General features: G+C 54.7%; 6 protein-coding genes across 6 annotated transcripts; 3 read left to right on the forward strand and 3 right to left on the reverse strand.

Moving 5' to 3' along the window:
- Positions 1-1401: 1401 nt before the first annotated feature.
- P168DRAFT_240688 (sterol desaturase family protein) lies at positions 1402-2448 on the forward strand (the record flags this gene model as incomplete). The annotated part of the gene is made up of 1 exon (XM_024833727.1): positions 1402-2448. One exon carries the CDS (start codon positions 1402-1404, stop codon positions 2446-2448), a length of 1047 nt encoding a protein of 348 aa, XP_024690953.1.
- A 2010-nt stretch (positions 2449-4458) lies between these two features.
- Positions 4459-6316, forward strand: P168DRAFT_240149 (putative general amidase; the record flags this gene model as incomplete). Its single annotated transcript, XM_024833700.1, has 3 exons — positions 4459-5877; positions 6075-6159; positions 6204-6316. 3 exons carry the CDS (start codon positions 4459-4461, stop codon positions 6314-6316), a joined length of 1617 nt encoding a protein of 538 aa, XP_024690954.1.
- Positions 6317-6437: 121 nt separating this feature from the next.
- On the reverse strand, positions 6438-8938 carry P168DRAFT_329291 (putative glycosyl hydrolase; the record flags this gene model as incomplete). Its single annotated transcript, XM_024841454.1, has 2 exons — positions 6438-7838; positions 7892-8938. The coding sequence occupies 2 exons, from the start codon at positions 8936-8938 to the stop codon at positions 6438-6440; spliced, it is 2448 nt and encodes an 815-aa protein (XP_024690955.1).
- Positions 8939-10747: 1809 nt separating this feature from the next.
- P168DRAFT_333877 (glycoside hydrolase family 76 protein) lies at positions 10748-12583 on the forward strand (the record flags this gene model as incomplete). The annotated part of the gene is made up of 4 exons (XM_024841686.1): positions 10748-10823; positions 10874-10987; positions 11053-11642; positions 11692-12583. 4 exons carry the CDS (start codon positions 10748-10750, stop codon positions 12262-12264), a joined length of 1353 nt encoding a protein of 450 aa, XP_024690956.1. The 3' UTR covers positions 12265-12583.
- A 613-nt stretch (positions 12584-13196) lies between these two features.
- P168DRAFT_306497 (uncharacterized protein) lies at positions 13197-14755 on the reverse strand (the record flags this gene model as incomplete). The annotated part of the gene is made up of 1 exon (XM_024839034.1): positions 13197-14755. One exon carries the CDS (start codon positions 14753-14755, stop codon positions 13256-13258), a length of 1500 nt encoding a protein of 499 aa, XP_024690957.1. The 3' UTR covers positions 13197-13255.
- Positions 14756-15115: 360 nt separating this feature from the next.
- P168DRAFT_320904 (uncharacterized protein) lies at positions 15116-16301 on the reverse strand (the record flags this gene model as incomplete). The annotated part of the gene is made up of 2 exons (XM_024840411.1): positions 15116-16164; positions 16235-16301. 2 exons carry the CDS (start codon positions 16299-16301, stop codon positions 15116-15118), a joined length of 1116 nt encoding a protein of 371 aa, XP_024690958.1.
- Between the last annotated feature and the right edge of the window lie 926 nt (positions 16302-17227).

Consider the following 17227-nt stretch of genomic DNA (forward strand, 5'->3'; position numbering starts at 1 on the left):
TGAGAACCACGTTTTGTATCTATAGAAATATATATCCACCGAAACGGATTGTTCATGGTTGACACATTCTAAAACATGTCCTTCACACAATGAATCAGCGACATGGCTTTAGCTAATATAAATCCTTTTCTTTCAGAAGTGATCATTTAGATTCTAAACTATATCATCTATCCACTAATAAATAATCACTTTAACATAGAAGCCTAAGGCATCAGTCGAGTTCAATGGATGGCCCTTTCAATGTGAGGATACAAACCCTCATGATGATTACTACCAATGATGTCTCTCGATAGTAGATACATTGCCACCTGACCGTCTATTGCCAAATTAACGGTGCCAATCCGTGTTGTCCTGCTTCCTGTTCGCTGGCTGACATGGAAAGTGGAGCCGGGCCGAGTTGTTGTTTCTGCAGGACAAACCCCCTTCACATGGTCGGAGAAGCAAGCATCCTGAAGTGTCTTTCTTGCTGTTGTCTGGTGGACTTGACACCTCTGAGGCGAACTATCTGGCTGTCAACCACGGGCGAGATCAGTTAAGTGAGCGAGTATTCGCAGAGCATTCCTGAAAAGGGAAATTAGGGCTGAACCCGCGTCCATCCCTACTCCATCCATCTTAGACCGATTGAACGCGCGAAGAAACTTCTCTCGATCCCAACAATCGTCCATCGCAACCATTACTCTTTGAAGTATGGTCCACGTGGGCCACTCCCGCACATCCTACCAATGTGGTGGATTCAATGGGATTTCCGGTCGTCAACATGGTGCTATGTCGCTGCCTGCAGCGAGATGCGATGGAACGACGGCCAGATATACTCGCTGGTCATAATAGACATATCCATATGATATCATGGTCTTCCTAACGGTACTGAGACGGATCGTCTCTGCAGGCGATCATAATCGTGACGGTGTTAAGCTGAGCCAACCCAAGGAGGGGCGACGAACGGGCAATCTGGGGACTGCATCCGGACTAAGACGGATTTAGAGACCCATCCACCAGTCAGATCGTGAGCCCACAGCCCGGAAACCCAGTGCGGGGATCATCGTCGCCTGACATCATGAGGCCGGTGGAAACGGCTCTCCACTGGCTGTGATGGCGGATGGCCTCGCCTCCCAGGGCCCGGACAGCGATCTGCAGGCTAGAGACTAGACGAAACCCAACCACGACGTTGTGCTCCTAATAACCCAATGATTGTCATCGGGAATGATTCATAATGTTCCGCCAAGTGGTTCCAGGAATGGTTCACATGGGCCGAGCGCGGGCTCATCCGACCAGGATAGATATAAACCCCCTGGTCCTGGATGCCTGTGTCACACTCTCGCCCCACGGGGTTATTATCACCAGCATCACCACCCAGCCATTCATCATAACGGAGAAAGTACAATTTAACTCTAGTCTTCCATCATGAGCGTGCAAGGGAACCCCAAGGACTCGATGAAGTCGACGTGGCGCCGCCAGGACCGCGGCGAGTGGACCATCTTCCACTGGTTCTACGAGCTGCTGGCCATCCATCCAGTCTCGTTGGATAAAGAGGTCCCCGTCCACAGCAAAGACGAGAAGGTGCCCTACACCCCGGAGTGGCAGCTGCACCGCTGGGTTATCGTCCATTCCGTTGTCCCCCTGATCCTCCACCACTTCTACACTGTCTACACCGGCCACAATCTGAGCCCGTTCGCCGCCTTCGTGTTCTACTCGGTGGCCTTCAAGCTCATCGCCATCCACGAGCTACATGTCCTGCGCCGTATCGGCCATAAGCTCGGGTTCCTTGACGGCGATCTCCACGAGCGGGACGGCGTGCCCGACGTGGGCGTCGCCAAGGTCGTGCACTCACTCGTCTCCACCTCCTCTATCCGGCCCATCTTCACTGTCCTCCTCAGCTACCGCTCCAGCCATGCCCCCGCCGACATGGCCTGGGGCTGGCTGCCTCTCGAGGCCGGCCTTTACGGCATTATCCTTGACTTCTGGTTCTACTGGTATCACCGCATGATGCACGAAGTCGACGCCCTGTGGAAGTACCACCGCACCCACCACCTCACCAAGCACCCCAACCCGCTCCTGACTCTCTACGCCGACTTTGGGCAAGAGTTCTTCGACATCGCCGGCATCCCACTCATGGCCTTCTTCACCATGAAAGCCATGGGTATGCCCATGGGTTTCTACGAGTGGTGGGTCTCCCACCAGTACGTCGTGTTCGCCGAACTCGCCGGCCATAGTGGACTGCGCCTGCACGCCGTCCCGCCTAACACCCTCAGCTGGGCCCTGCGCCTGTTCAACGCGGAGCTGATCATCGAGGACCACGACCTTCACCACCGCAAGGGCTGGAAGAGCAGCGCCAATTACGGCAAGCAGACCCGTCTGTGGGATCGGGTGTTTGGAACCTGTCGGGACCGTGTCGAGTGCACGCCGGATAATATCAACTGGGATCACAAGGTTGACATGCCTCTTTTCTGAGAGAGTGAACGAAGTAAGTCATGTGGACGATGATGGATACAGATTGTACAGATGGCCTGGTCCACAGTGTGGATGCCATGTCATGGAACGTGAAATGGTATACACATGATTCCCCGGCGTTGGTTGTTTTTATTTGCGTTAAATCTGCTAGCCGGATTTGCTGGTAGAGTATTAGGTAGATGATATCATGTATATAGCACATCCTTTATTGATTGCATAGAATGCACCTCTTAAGTACATCCCAACTGGAATGACCTCCGTAGGACATGTCCTTGCGATGTGTAGTTTACAGAAGGAAACCCACCGGATGGATTGATTTTCCCTTGCCACATACACCCCTCGAATGCCAAAACTAGTCCATACATACAATGTAGCCAAATGATGTAGACGACAATTGATACCTCTGAGGGGTTGAGCTAAACAAGAACGGCCTGGAAGTCACATATAAGCCACCGAAAGCCGTGAAAACGATGACCATATACCTGTACCCGCAATGAACATAGGTGGGCCCTAAATAGACTAGGGATAATCGTCATGCCGTGGAACCCATCCTCGACCCCGTGCTGCCTATAACCCTCTCAAGGACCTCCAACGCTCTCCCTGCCATTTTCGGAAGGAGATGCGAACAGCCGAGTCCACTACCACTGACCCTGGTGTGTACCGCGCGACTCGGACAGGCCAGGAATGGCTGGAACCTAGACCCTGGCGATGTTGAGGACACGCAGACACGTAGTATGTACGGCCCCTGTATCCTGGGTTCATTCCCGTCAAGTCGGTAGATATACTGACCTGCACGGCGAGGAACTCGTTCAGGCTGAGTTCGCAACATATGCCATTGTGAGATACCTTGTGATACTATCGATGCTGTTACCTCAGGTTATGTTGCAGACATCGGCTTCTGATGACGCATTTAGTTGCATTGTGAATGGCTCTTCACGTGCCAGTGTAGAGAGTAGAGAGTTTGTGTTCTCAAGGCCGGTCCACTGGCTCAATCGTGAGAGCAGTTAGGCCAGCCATTACAAGCCAGGGTACACGCAAAGCCCGCCTTGGTTGCCACTTTTCTTGAAACAGACGCTGCCATGGACGATGATGAAGCATGGAAATACTGTGCAGGCGGTTGAGCTGACCCTGAGAGACGATTAGCAGTCAAGAATCAATCCGTCGATACGAATCGGCTTTCAGTTGCCAGAAATATCAGGAGAACCCCCGTCACCTGATCTACTCCTCAGGCGGATTTTCTTCGTGTGTTTTTGCGCATCGAAGCCTTCTTCCTCACTCATCTCTCCCACTATCTCCCACTCCTGGACGAGATCTACGAATTCGATCATGTTTCTCTCGATAGGACCGTGGTTGACTACGACGAAATGGCCTAGCAATTCATTCGGCTTGCTCTGCATGTCTCGATTACAACAGCCACTGCGCTGAACTGACCCAGGTGAGCCATTTGCCGCCAGTGATGAGGCTCAGCTTATCCAATGGCGCTCTCAATGATCCTTCATATTGCTGACCAGGGGGAGCGATAGGTGTAATTGCCGAGTATGCTATCATGGTGCCATCTGACTGGTGTATCTTCGAGTCGAGAGAGCGCCATATTTACTCCCTCTTTCTACTGCCCCTTCGACCGCAGGATCAGCATATTATTACCCTGGACTATGGACGGAACACCAGGAAGTGATAGTATTAATATATAGAAAGAATAGGTTGCCTTCATGAAGACATTGGGCGACGGCCAAATTCCGCACTGCCACTCACTTGAGACAAGCTCCATGCCAGCCTCACACATAAACGCCATGAGAGACAAGAAAGTGACGGCTGAGAGCTGTAACATTCTATTCGTCGTTGATGTGCCGAGTGAGACCAAGTGTCTGGCCCCGCTTCTTGCTGGATCTGCCCCTCACGGTCTATCAATATCCGATGCGGGGAAGCCGAGGCCATAAATATCCCCGGGCTTATTCTACCAGTCCAGTCTACAGACTACAAGATTCCATCACTTACTCGCCGGAACAAACCATGACGATCACAACCTGGGAACAAAAGGCCCAGGCCAAACAAGCCGCCGCCGCAGCCAAGATCCCCGCCGAATGGCGTCTATCCGAGAAACTGCTCCAGGATCTGGAGCAACAAGGCCCCGCAGTCAGCGTGCTCGATGTCCCCCGCAAATGCGGTTTGCTGACCCAGCGCGAACTCGACATCACCGAGACAGTCGATGCGACGGTTCTGCTGGCACGGCTAGCGTCGCGCGAGCTGACTTCATCCGAAGTCACCATCGCCTTCTGCAAACGCGCCGCCATTGCCCAGCAGCTCACAGGTTGTCTGACGGAAACGTTCTTCGACATCGCCATCCAGCGCGCCAAGGAGGTGGATGATCACCTCGCTACCACCGGGACCCTCATCGGCCCGTTCCACGGCCTGCCCATCAGTCTGAAGGAGAACTTGAACGTCAGCGGTGTGCCAACCTGTCTCGGCTATATTTCCTTCCTAGACCACCCGGCGAAGACCACTAACTCGGCCCTCGTCGATATACTCCTCGCCGCCGGCGCCGTCCTTTACGTGAAGACCAACATCCCCCAGACGATGATGACCGCCGACTCCCACAACAATGTCTTCGGCCGCGTTCTCAATCCCCACCGTCGAAACCTGACAGCTGGTGGCAGCTCTGGCGGCGAGAGCGCCCTAATCGCCCTCCGTGGCTCCCTTCTCGGCGTCGGCACCGATATTGGCGGCTCCATCCGCATCCCAGCCCTATGCTGCGGTCTCGCTGGCTTTAAGCCCACTGTCGGCCGCATCCCCACCGCCGGACAGGCGATCGCAGGGCGTCCTGGATTGACGGGGATTCTCACCGTCGCGGGGCCCCTGTGCCACTCTATGCGCGACGCCGAGCTCTTCATCCAAACGGTCCTCAACGCCCACCCAGAAGATGTCGACGACGCAGCCCTCGCCGTCCCCTGGCAAGAACCGCCCGCCCAGCCCGTCCTCACCATCGGCCTCCTCCCCGAGGATCCCAACTACCCGCTCCACCCCCCTATGCGCCGCACCCTCGCCGTGGCCGCCTCCAAACTCCAAGCCGCAGGCCACAAGCTCGTCGACCTCACGAAGAAGATCCCCCCGCTGAGCGAATCTACCAGGATCGCCTGGCGCCTGTTCCAGATGGACCCGGACAAGACGCAAGTCAAGAACATCCTTGACGGCGGAGAGCCACCCGTGCCGTCTCTCAAATTCACGTATAACCTGGTCGCAACGGACGCTGAGCCGACCCTGCGCGAGCTGTACGATCTGAATGCAGCACGCGCGAAGTTCATAGCCGACATGCGTCGTGCTTATCTAGAGAACGGACTAGATGTCATTCTCGGTCCTGCATTCCAGAGCTGCGCTCCGCCACATGATACCTTCGGTCTGCCGATATATACGGTGTTGTCGAATTTGCTGGATGTATGTCGCTTCGGCCATTCCTTCCTCAATTTCTTCTCTCTTTCCCTCTCTCATTTCTTCCGTTCTTTCCCTCGTTCCTTCCCTCGTTCCTTCCCTTGTTCTTTCCCTCGTTCTTTCCTTCCCCATTTCATTCCCTCCTTCTTTGTTCCTCCATCTTTCACTTTCCCCCTCCTTGACGAAAATATTAATTTCTATAGTATCCCGCGTGCATAGTCCCATTCGGCCAAGCCAACGAGGTCGACGACGCCGCTTTTGTACGAGACGTTAAATACGTCCCAGAGTGTATGTATCCCATTCCCACTCAATAACACAACTGACCACACTAGACCATCCCAGCGAAGTCGAAGGCGCCCCCTGCCACGTGCAGTTGATTGCGCGCAGAATGAAGGATGAGGCCTTGTTGCGGTATGCGCAGACTGTGGAGAAAGTGTTGGCATGAGGTGGAGGTGTACTTGGTTTAGTGATCTGATACAACCTCACCACTGTAATGAAGCAACAATATTATGGCATTTCACGAATACAGCTACCGTACTCATTCGCAACTAGACTATCACCATCTATCAACTATGCCCAATAACATTCTTATCGACGTTCGCGCCAAACAGCTCCACCTCCCACTGATCACTCGTGAACTCCACCGTCACAGTGTGACGCTCCCGAGGTAGCAGCGTCACGTAGTTATCCGACCAGTATACAGGCGCGATCTCCTCGTGCGACACGGTGTCGACAGCCGTTAACCGGAGGAAGAACGCGGGCGTATCCGCCTGGTTCTCCAGCGTAACCTGCACCTTTGTTGACTTGCCCTTATCCTCACCTGACAGGGGAGTCGCTTTCGCGGCCACCTCCACGCGAGGCAGCTTGCTTAGCGCTTGTAAGTTGGTGTACTTGGTGACGGGCGTCACGTAGTAGGTGGAGTTGTCCCAGTCGAGGACGTCATTGTCGGCAGTCACCCAGTATACGTTTCGGCTGAGGTCTGTGTCCGTGGTGGTGTCTTTTAAGACCAATCGGAGGAACCCCACGTCTTTCAATTCTCCGATTTCCGCGATTTCCTTTACTTGCTTCGAGGAAAGAGGCGCTGTGTCTGCGGTGGCGTTCTTCGACACGATGGTTTTCCCTTTCGTATCGACGAGGTCGATCGTCACAGTCCGCGACCCTTGCTTGTCCACGCTGTGATTGATGATGTGCACCGTTCGTTCCCGGTAGTCATACGCTACGTGTTCCGTGCGACCGCCCATCTTCGCCCCGAAATACGACCCCGCCGGCCGCAGGTAGTAGTCGAAGAGTTGCCAGTGCAAGCTCGGCCACGCGCCGTTCAACATCCAGTAGATGAGCCCCGTGGCCGGTTTCTCGGCGCTTTGCCGCGCGGCATAGGCTTCGAACTGCGACCGCGTCGCCTCGTAGTCCATGATTTGCGCCTTGAGTAGGTAATCTTCCAGCCCCGTTGGGGCCCCGTACCGCGCGTACAGCGCGTCGTTGTAGATCGCCCGGTTGGCGAACTTCGATCTCTCCTTCGACATGTGGTACAGGTCTTTGTGGGGCTCCTTCCATAGGTCCTCCAGGTCGGCCTCCGACAGGAATCCCTTCAGGCTGCCGAGCTCGGGTGTCCCGACACCTGAGCCCAGCTCGGAACCAAACCCAAACGCCGCGCCAAGCTGGTTCTCGTACCAGTAATTCGGAGGTACCCAGTCGTAGGGCCCCTCCATTTTCATACCCGAGGGACCTAGTTGTTTGGGGAAGCCCCGCTTGCTGGCCGATGCGATGACCGGGTTCGGCCAGTTCATGCCATCCAGGACGTCCATAAACATGGCGGTCGCGCGATCATCGGGCCAGAAGTCTGATGCGATGAGGAAACATAACATCGAGGCATGGGCCTGCATCATCTCGGCCTCGTGCTCCATAGCGGCCTGTGCGATCGCGTAGTCGTTGTCGGTCCACAGGTCGCCCGATCCTTCATCGTTGTGCTAAACAAGTTAGCGAATGTCCATCATCTACCATTGAAAATGGGTAGGCTCACCTTCCATCCCTCCCATTTGGTGCAACACTCCCACCCAGCCATCACCATGAGCCCCATGCTGTCAGCCAGGTCGTACAGCTCGGGGTGCTCCTGTTTGCCTTCCAGGCGCACCGTATTGAGTCCCATGTCCAGCATGTATTGGAAGATCGTTCGCACACGCTCAAGATCGAACCGCAGAAACATGTCAGGCGTATATCCTGCTCCCCTGACATGGAACTTGTGTCCATTCACGGTGAACGATGTGTCGTCATGTGCGTTTAGATCAGATGCGACGTGACGAATGCCGAACTTGGTAGGCTCTAGTTTGTCCGAAATCCCGCCATCCGCTAAGGAGACGTCCAGATTAATGGTGTACAGAGGCTGGCTACCCCACGCGGCGGGCCACCAGATGCGCGGCTTATTCAGGGGCACTGTAATTTTGATGGTGGTTTTCCCCTTGCTGTCCAGCTTGAAATCATGGGACAGAGGGACAGTTTGCGATCCATCGTCCGATTGGATTTTGCCCTGGACGACTCCATGGATTGGGGTATCTTCATAATTGGCGAGGTCGATGATCACGTCGACTTTGACCTCCTCAGTGCCGGGCTTGGTGAAGTCGGTTGTGACGCGCACAGGAGACATAGATACCGCACCGGTGTGCTGCACTTCCATGTTTCGCCAAACTCCCGTACCATTGTCAGGGGGATACGGATTCCAGTCCTCGAAGCTCTGTGCAAAGTCGCGAACATAGCTGGTGGGATAGGCTTGCACCAAGAATGCGTTTGGTCCAGGCTTGATGAGAGCCGTGATGTCGTAGCGATGACCACCGTATGAGCCTTGATGCGACTTACTAGCAACTACTTGCTCTCCATTGAGGTATATATCGGCCTTCGAAGTGATGCCATGGGTGACGAGGAAGATATGCTGCCCTTTGGCGGGTTTCTCGAGCGTGATCTCTTCACGGTACAGCCAGGGGACTTGGAAATCCGACACGTCGATCTTATCCAAGTTATTGGAGAAGAATATCTCCTTCTCCTCGTAAGCTTTGCTCTCCATCATTCCAGCCATCACAGTTCCTCGGGGTCCCATGCGATGCCATCCCCTAATGTTTGCGCCGGGCAGTGAAAGACCACTGATGTTTTTAGATACCTGGGCGCTGGATTGAATATGCCATCCTGGAATAGTGGTCACGCCCGGAGTTGCAACCGCGGCTCCAACCCCAATCACCACCCCCACGGAAGAAAGTAGCCATCGGATATTCATCATGAGCCAAATGGCGCGACTGTGCCGTGACGGTTCTGTGAGAGTTGGGTAGTGGCCAACCTATATACTCCGTACTTAGACAGTTTTCCCTCTGGGACTCGGCAATCTCGTCAAATCACCGTGTTCCGCCGGGAAATTAATTATTGTTGAATACACTCTCAAACAACACGATTGTAGCCGGGGTTACATCGTGGCCGGCGACCGGGATGGCTAGGTGCAGGGATCTTAAGTGCAGCTACGGAGTACATCCATGTCGATCACCATCAGATCGGCGGCTGTTGGAGAAGCTGGCTTGTTTCAATTTCCAGGCGGTTCATGGAACCGACGACAGATTTAGATTTCCATGCCCACGATTGGTGTCAATGTTCGCGGTACCCGGGATGATTCCGCCAAATCAAACACCGACGAATTCACCATGGAGACTGAGCCACAGTGTTGGAAACGATGCCGGAGCCGACTGGACGTTGAGTAACCTAGGATATTGACACCCCGGGACGGACGGAGTACTAGCACTGAATTTGACACGGGCCCGCAGAATCCGGGGCGACCTTCGAAGATATAACATGCTCCCACACAGCATAACCAACAAGCAGCGATACTGGAGACCGTCAGTACATTTATACAGAATCGAGGCGTTGAAAAGCGTGATCGGGCGCGCCCACGGTCTTGTCATCCTTCTATTCTTCCCCTAGCCATCGATGGCATCTTCGATAAAATCGAAACGGGGGTTAATCGCCTGATGCGGAGAGTACAGAGAGAGGATTCACCGCGGTTGACTGACAATATGTATGGTTTGATCCCCGGCGTCTTGATGGCGTGGCGGAGTCCCTATTCTCCGAGCGACAATCTTAGGTGGATTCATGCCCATCGCAACAGATCACAAATATGGTGCATCTAATGCGGCGGGTTTGGACAGAGCGCGCAAGGCAATATGCAACGTATCGCATTGATGATTGGTAGTTGACTGCAATTGGACGTGGCAGGCAAACCCCGATTGGACGGCATACAAGGGCCATATCGATACAGGAAGTTATTTTTTGGGCGCTTCGGACCAACTACGGTTGCACCAATGGGACGAAAAGCTGTCTCCAGGCAGGGAAGGCGAGGGGAGGGAAGGGGGGGGTGCGCCACTCCAGGGGCTCAATCGAGAAAGAAGGGGCACAGGAGTAAACGATCAAGGTCCGAACCACCAAAGATCATAGGGCCCGAGAAGGAAAAAGGCACCGAGTCAGGTCCGACCAAATCAAGGAGTCGTACTGGAATGCTCGATGACCGCATGCGGCCAGCGACCCCTGGATCGGTCCTCCGCCCACACATCATGACCGCGTCATTGGCTGATGAACCTGCCAAAAAACAACCCTTCGATGCGACAACAATGCCACCCTCGGATTGAAAAGGGATCAATCACATTGTAGAACTCCCTAAGTCGATTGGGGGGGCGCATCGAGGGGAAGAAATGAAGGCTCCATGTGGAGTGCGTTTCTATGCCAATGTGACATTCCTCCGGGGCAATTGCCTGGTATGCTATTGACCATTGTCTGTTGAGTCGATCTTTTTGATCTCACTTTCTTCTCTCGCTGCTGCTGTTTCTGCACCGCTCGAAGAACAGAGACCATGCGAAGACCCTGGCTCACCATTTTGGCGCTGCTGGCCGGCGTCCAGGCTATTGATTTAAATCTGGACGATCCGGGTGAGTGTGAAATCGGGGGATGACGGTCCGTATGACACTAACAGCCTCAGAAAACGTTAAAAAAGCATGCCGTGCCGTAGCCAAGGACATGCTGACCCATTATACGGGGATGAATCCCGGGGACGTACCTGGAAATTTGCCGGACCCGTACTACTGGTGGGAAGGTATGTCTACACAGCCCGCGACGAAACGAAAGGGAGAGACACTCGCTTACTGGAGTATATGACAGCCGGTGCCATGTTCACGGCTTTGGTCGACTACTGGTTCTACACGGGAGATGATACGTGGAACGACATCACGACACAAGGGTTGCTGTGGCAGGCGGGCGACCTTGGGACTTACATGCCGACGAACCAGACTCGCACCGAAGGCAACGACGACCAGGCCTTCTGGGCGTTTGCCGCCATGTCGGCGGCCGAGCGCAACTTTCCCAACCCGCCTGAAGGAAGCCCGGGCTGGTTGGCCCAAGTCCAAGCAGTATTCAACACGCAAGCCGCCCGATGGGATGCCGGAACCTGCGGCGGGGGCTTGCGATGGCAGATCTTCACCTGGAACAACGGATACACCTACAAGAACACCATCTCCAACGGATGTTTTTTCGACCTGGCGGCGCGATTGGCCATGTACACGGGGAACAGCACATATACCGAGTGGGCGCAACGTGCCTGGGACTGGACCATAGATATCGGTTTGATGACCGAGGAATTCCTCTTCTACGACGGGGCGGATGAGCGGAATAACTGCACCCAATTCAACCAGATTGAGTGGACGTACAACTCGGGGGTGTACCTTCACGGAGCAGCCACGATGTATAATTTGGTGAGTTCAAAATCCGCCGGCTTGGAGAGTCACACATTAACCGCCGTAGACCAAGGGCGACCCGGTCTGGAAGGAACGGACGCAGAACCTGCTGAAGGCGACCGATGTCTTCTTCAAAGACGAGCCCAAGGATGTCATGTACGAACGGGCATGTGAACCGATCAACACATGTGAGGTGGATCAACGGTCCTTCAAGGGCTACCTGGCGCGGTGGATGGCCAAAACCACGCAGATGGCACCGTTCACCTACGACCGCGTGATGCCCAAGTTGCGGGCGTCTGCCAAAGCGGCAGCCAAAACCTGCACGGGAGGAAAATCCCACACAACCTGCGGTCTGAAATGGTCAGACCAAAAGTGGGATGGCTTGCGGGATGTCGGGAGCCAGATGGCGGCACTAGAGGTGATGCAGTCAACCCTCATTGCTCGAGTGGATCCCCCAGTAACCAACGACACCGGTGGTACGAGTAAAGGCAACCCCGAGGGCGGCGCCAAGCCACCCAAGCAGACACCGGGACGCTTTACGACGCATGTGACGACAGCCGACCGTGCGGGGGCCGGCATCTTGACCATCCTGATGGCCCTATTTGTGACTGGAACGACAGGGTGGTTGCTGTATGACTGATGCGTGAGTCTCCGTTTCTGCCGTGCGGGGATGCCTTTTTTTTTGTAAAGTATGTAATCATCATGTATGCACAATATGGACTGGACAGATTTCTGATTGCTGTAGTGGTCAAGAGTGTCCCCATCATTACATCTTCCGATCTCGGTCTACACCGAGAATAGTTCTGGAAGCCATGCAGGACAGGACACTCGCACGAGCGTGGTTCTCATGAACTCGCGGCGCCATGCCAAAAGATAATAGCCAGCCACGATGTTTGCTACAACGCCGGCGGTGCACACAATGGGCAAATCGTCACCAGGTCAAAGGAGGGGTTGAACAGCTCCACCGTCGAGAGACGATCCGGTGAGGGGAACCAGAACCACGGGCGGAGGAGTTCCGCCCTGCCTAGGGGGGGCATTTTCCTGCATTGGACTGGCTTCCGCTGGCATAATAACCGTAGGAGGCGGTCCCAACGTCTTCATTCTCAAGAACCTGGCCGTCAAGAGTACCCCGGTAGGGAGTCGAAGCGACACGGCCGCCGCATTGGACTTTGCGCGTTGGGGTCAACTGAAGCAGATCTGCGAAGTGTATCCGATCGATCGACTCCCCGAGGCAGTGGAAAAGTTATGCCGAGGACAGGTGGCGGGGCGGATGGTGATCGATTTCAACCATAGTTCGTAGCTCGAGGGTGGGAGAGAAGATAGAGAGAAGAGATGGGAAGAAGAGAAAGATAAGGCGGTGACTTCTGAGTGCCTGAGTGCCTGGGTCAACAGGAATACGCTGCCTCAGGTGTCGGAGATATATCTACGAGTACAATGAGAGCGTCCAGGGTGCGTTGATCGATGTTATATGTTTATTGAGTAGCACCCATAATGATCCACATAAAACTGTTGTTTGCTGCATGTTTTGCAATTATTTGGCAGCCCTTCATAGCTCCAACACCATCAATTTGTGGCATCGTTTTGACTGTTTTCCATCGGTCTTTCCACGGAATCTATGCGTAGATAGAGAGCTAACCTCGTCTGGGCGGAACAAGCAGATTGAACTCCGGAGGGCCATATGTCTGATGCCGGTGATTTTTCCACGCATTCCTCCTGGCGGACCCCATCCCCAGCTTGGGAGTTGGCCGGAACTCGAGCCCTCGGCGAATATCCTCCTGGTGGAAGCTGCGCCGGTGTACAACGTAGTTGCCTGGACCAGCGAAGAAGTGGTCTCCACCATCTTGGGGGAACCGTTTGGATGGGGTAATAGGGTCTTGCTCATCCCATGTTGTGTGCAAATTCACTAGTTTCTTTGGGGCAGCGATCGGCCCCGCGTCGTCGCTTGGGGGGGCTGCCCCCACGTTCCACCAGAGACTATCGAGATGGACCTTCGTTAGGGAGGCCATGTTGTTTATATAGGTGAAAATTGGGGTCCATGTCCCCTGGACAATGTGGACCTCCTGCAAGGTCAGAGACTCCAGGCTGGCATGGGTGGAGAGGAAGCGGAGCAAGGACGACTCGATGACAGGGAACCCAGAGAGTGCAAAGGACTGTAGATGCGGGAGAGTAACCTGGTCGGCGAGTGCTGTCACAATAGAATGGTACTCATCAAAGTTCACCGGGAAGCGATAGAGGTGGAGGTCTAAATGGCGCAGGTTGGGGGTCGCCTGCAATAGCTGGATCAGGCCGGGGACTGCCTGGGGCTTGTTTCCCCGTGGCAGTTCGACCACATGGCCAAAGGTGCGGTCAATGACCTTGCTGCTCGTCTCCCGGCCGTACTCCCATTCCCAGGCCCCGTCGTCGATGTCGGTGCACAGGCTCAATTGCAGATTCTGCAGAGTCGTCCCGATGGCCTTCCAGTCCAGTCCTCCGATCTGGGTATAGTTGGAAAGGAAAACGGCGCAATTTGGCGGCTGCCGGTAGATATCAAGATGAGTAATTTCAATGCCGCTTCTTGCCACGGCGGCCATGGTCATCTTGTATACCTTCGATGCAGTGGTCCAGGTCTCAAGCCAGACACCGTGCCGGGTGTTGGTCCGCATACCCGGACCCAGGACCACCGACACGTCCAATGTGATCCGTTTCAAGGACGTGGACTTGAACCGCTGGAGAGTCCTGGTCAGCGAATCTATTACGTCCTCTGATGGCAGTTCTTCCTGGGCTGTGCGTTGCTTCTCAAGCCATTCCACGTCCGATTCAAGGTTCGGTGCCGGCCATTCCCACTCGCGCCAGTCATTCGGGGACGGTCGACGGCCGAGTCGCACATTCGCCTCATCAGCCGCATAATAAACCGCCAAAATGGTCAGGTCGTGCACGTGTTGCCGTAGCACGGGGTTTCGACCAAGAGCGTCCAGCGAGGCGAGATTGTCCCTGGTCAAATCTGTGCTGGCCCTTACATGGCGGACAAAGTGGGGTCCCAGGCAGCGAACGCTAAGCTCCCGGTCCACAAGACGCAGAGCTTTGATGCTTGCCAAGTCCAGATACGTCACAATAGTCTCGAGCACCTCTGACGGGAGGTGCGACCAGGTCATGATGGGATGGAAAGATGTTGAGGATGGTGATAAAATATCAAGCGGGGGAAGTCGGGGTTTTTGTAGAGCTGACGATGGCGGATTTAGGGCAAGGCTTGGCATCTGATCTCAGCACTGCCACGTTCCAAATATATATCTATATATATAACTCAACCATGGGGAACATGATGAAACACTTGGTGATATTCTTCATAGACAAGATTGCAAAACGTTGATAACAATTATCAAAATACAAACAGTCAAAAAGTGGGCGAAATGCTCTGCAGGTTGGTTAACATGCCAGCCGATCGCAGTCACTCCCACCAATTATATATCACTCGATACGGATTCATCTATATACTCTGTTCCTAAACTCCCCAGTTACTGCCCCTCGGGCACTTCCTTATTATCCCACTCGTCATCGCGCACCTTCTCCGTCCCCATCCACATCACCACGCGCTTCCGAGTCATCGTCTTGCCTCCAGCGTCGTACCGGTCGTCCGGGTCATACTGCAACAGCACTGACCCATCCACCGCTCTCCTTGGATCCTCGGGGTCGTCCCTCCTGTATTTGTGTTCCTTCCAGAGGCCCTCGTCAGCAAAGGCCGGGACGACCCCCGCGACGACCCCTCTCATCGCTTCCCACCGTTTCACATAGTACTTCTCATAGCCCGTGGCTCCCATACCCGGGCAGGCGTCCAGGGGCACCATCAAGTAGCCTTTGGCGTGGCCGTCCTCAAGGGCACCCTTGACGTCGCTCACTGGAACCTGCTCGGGCTTACCCGGCTCGGTCGTGTCCTCACCCTGTTTGACGCCTTCGCGCAGGCCGTTAACGACCGTCTGCTCAAAGGCTTTATCCCTAGTCTTATATTGTTTGAGCCAGCCAGGGGACTTTGTGCCGTCGTCGTTCGTGGTCCATGTCGTCGGAGTGAAGGAGATGTCCTCAAACCAGTGGCCCATAAAGACCCCCGAGCGGCTGACGAGGGTCATAACGGTGCAGCCCGTGAGGCCGTCGGTGCCCATGCTGAATGCCTTGTCTTTGAACTCCCGAGCCCGCGACGTCCCCATGCCTTCCATCTCGGGTTCCTCATCTTCGTCGCCCGTGGGGATGTGACGATTCCACACGATCAAGTCGAACGTCTTGCGGCTGATCTGGCCGTTGATGTAGCCGGCCAGTCGATTGTCCGGCGGGATGTTCAGCGTGCGCGCCTCCAGCAGGTTCTCATCCGATGAAGCGGGAGTGCCGTGCACCTGAATGGTGCCAAGGTCTCGCTTCGCTGGGTCGCTCTGTCCCGGCAATCGCACCAGGGGTCCACATGTATGGGTGCAAGACGCTTCATCGTCGTCGCCGTCGCGCTCGACCAACCCAAGGGCGACAGGAGTGTCCGGGCGGGACGAGCGCGATTCGAGACTACATAGCTTCTTGGCACCTACAAGAGAGACGCATTAGCAATGGAGGGTGGAGTACGGAGTACAGGGGAAGTGACTGGAAAGACTGACATCCATAAGGGGCTCCCAGCACTGGCTGGAGAATAGCCAGGAGAGAAAGAAAGCGTGTGAGCTTCATGGTGGTGGGTACCGTGCAGGTTTTCGAGTTGATGAACTCAACCAAGTCGGCGACACTTGATGTCTTTTATATGTCATCCTGTTTTATATGCCACTCCGGCGTCTTTCACCACCCAGCAGTCCAGCGGGCTCTAGGCCATCTTTCAGGCGTCCAACCATAAGCATAGCCCCCACGCTCGTGCTCGCTCGATCCTACCTGCCAGGGAGAACAATCCAGCAGGAGCGCACCATCCGACCCAAAATAGACATGGTGGTTTTTCCCGCAAGCTTGAACATGCAGCTGAAGAATGACCAATGTCTCAGGCGTACAAGGAGGCTGTACCTAACCCCTGCAGGCTGCAGGACGAACGGCGACTGGGCCACTGGCGCACCTGAAGAAAACTAAGGTTATCGCTAGGGTTTAGTGTTTCTTGGCCCCTGCACCAGCAGGGCTGACGGACCAACGAGAGCGGAGCACAACATCGTCAGGTTACCCTGCAAGAACGGTGGGCTGTGCCATCGATACTACTCTAACTGGTTTCTTGCCAAACTATTCGTCAGGCATATTGATGCGAAAGTTGGATATCAAGATCTTCAAGGCAGACACTGCCCAGCTTTTTCCTAGCGTTACTAAAATTGACACTAAATCGCTCGAATACGAGCGTCAGCCGCATCGACCCTGGTTATGGTGGCATGGCAGGATCGGTATGGGGGCCAAAATACCATGCAGGCACGGCGAAGGGGAGGATGTGTCGGAAGCATCACCGAGCGGCATAGCCCATCAGGCGTGCCATTTTCCGGAGAAAAGGTTCACGACGCAATATGTCCGGCGTCAGACAACTATATAAGTCGCCTCGAGTCCGTTCTTGACTGATACATTGCAACAACAACAACCACAACCAACCGTACACAATGCGAGGCACGCACACGCTACTCGCCCTGGCGGGC

This window comes from Aspergillus campestris (genome assembly GCF_002847485.1).
Source record: "Aspergillus campestris IBT 28561 chromosome Unknown P168scaffold_10, whole genome shotgun sequence".
NCBI lineage: Eukaryota > Fungi > Ascomycota > Eurotiomycetes > Eurotiales > Aspergillaceae > Aspergillus > Aspergillus campestris.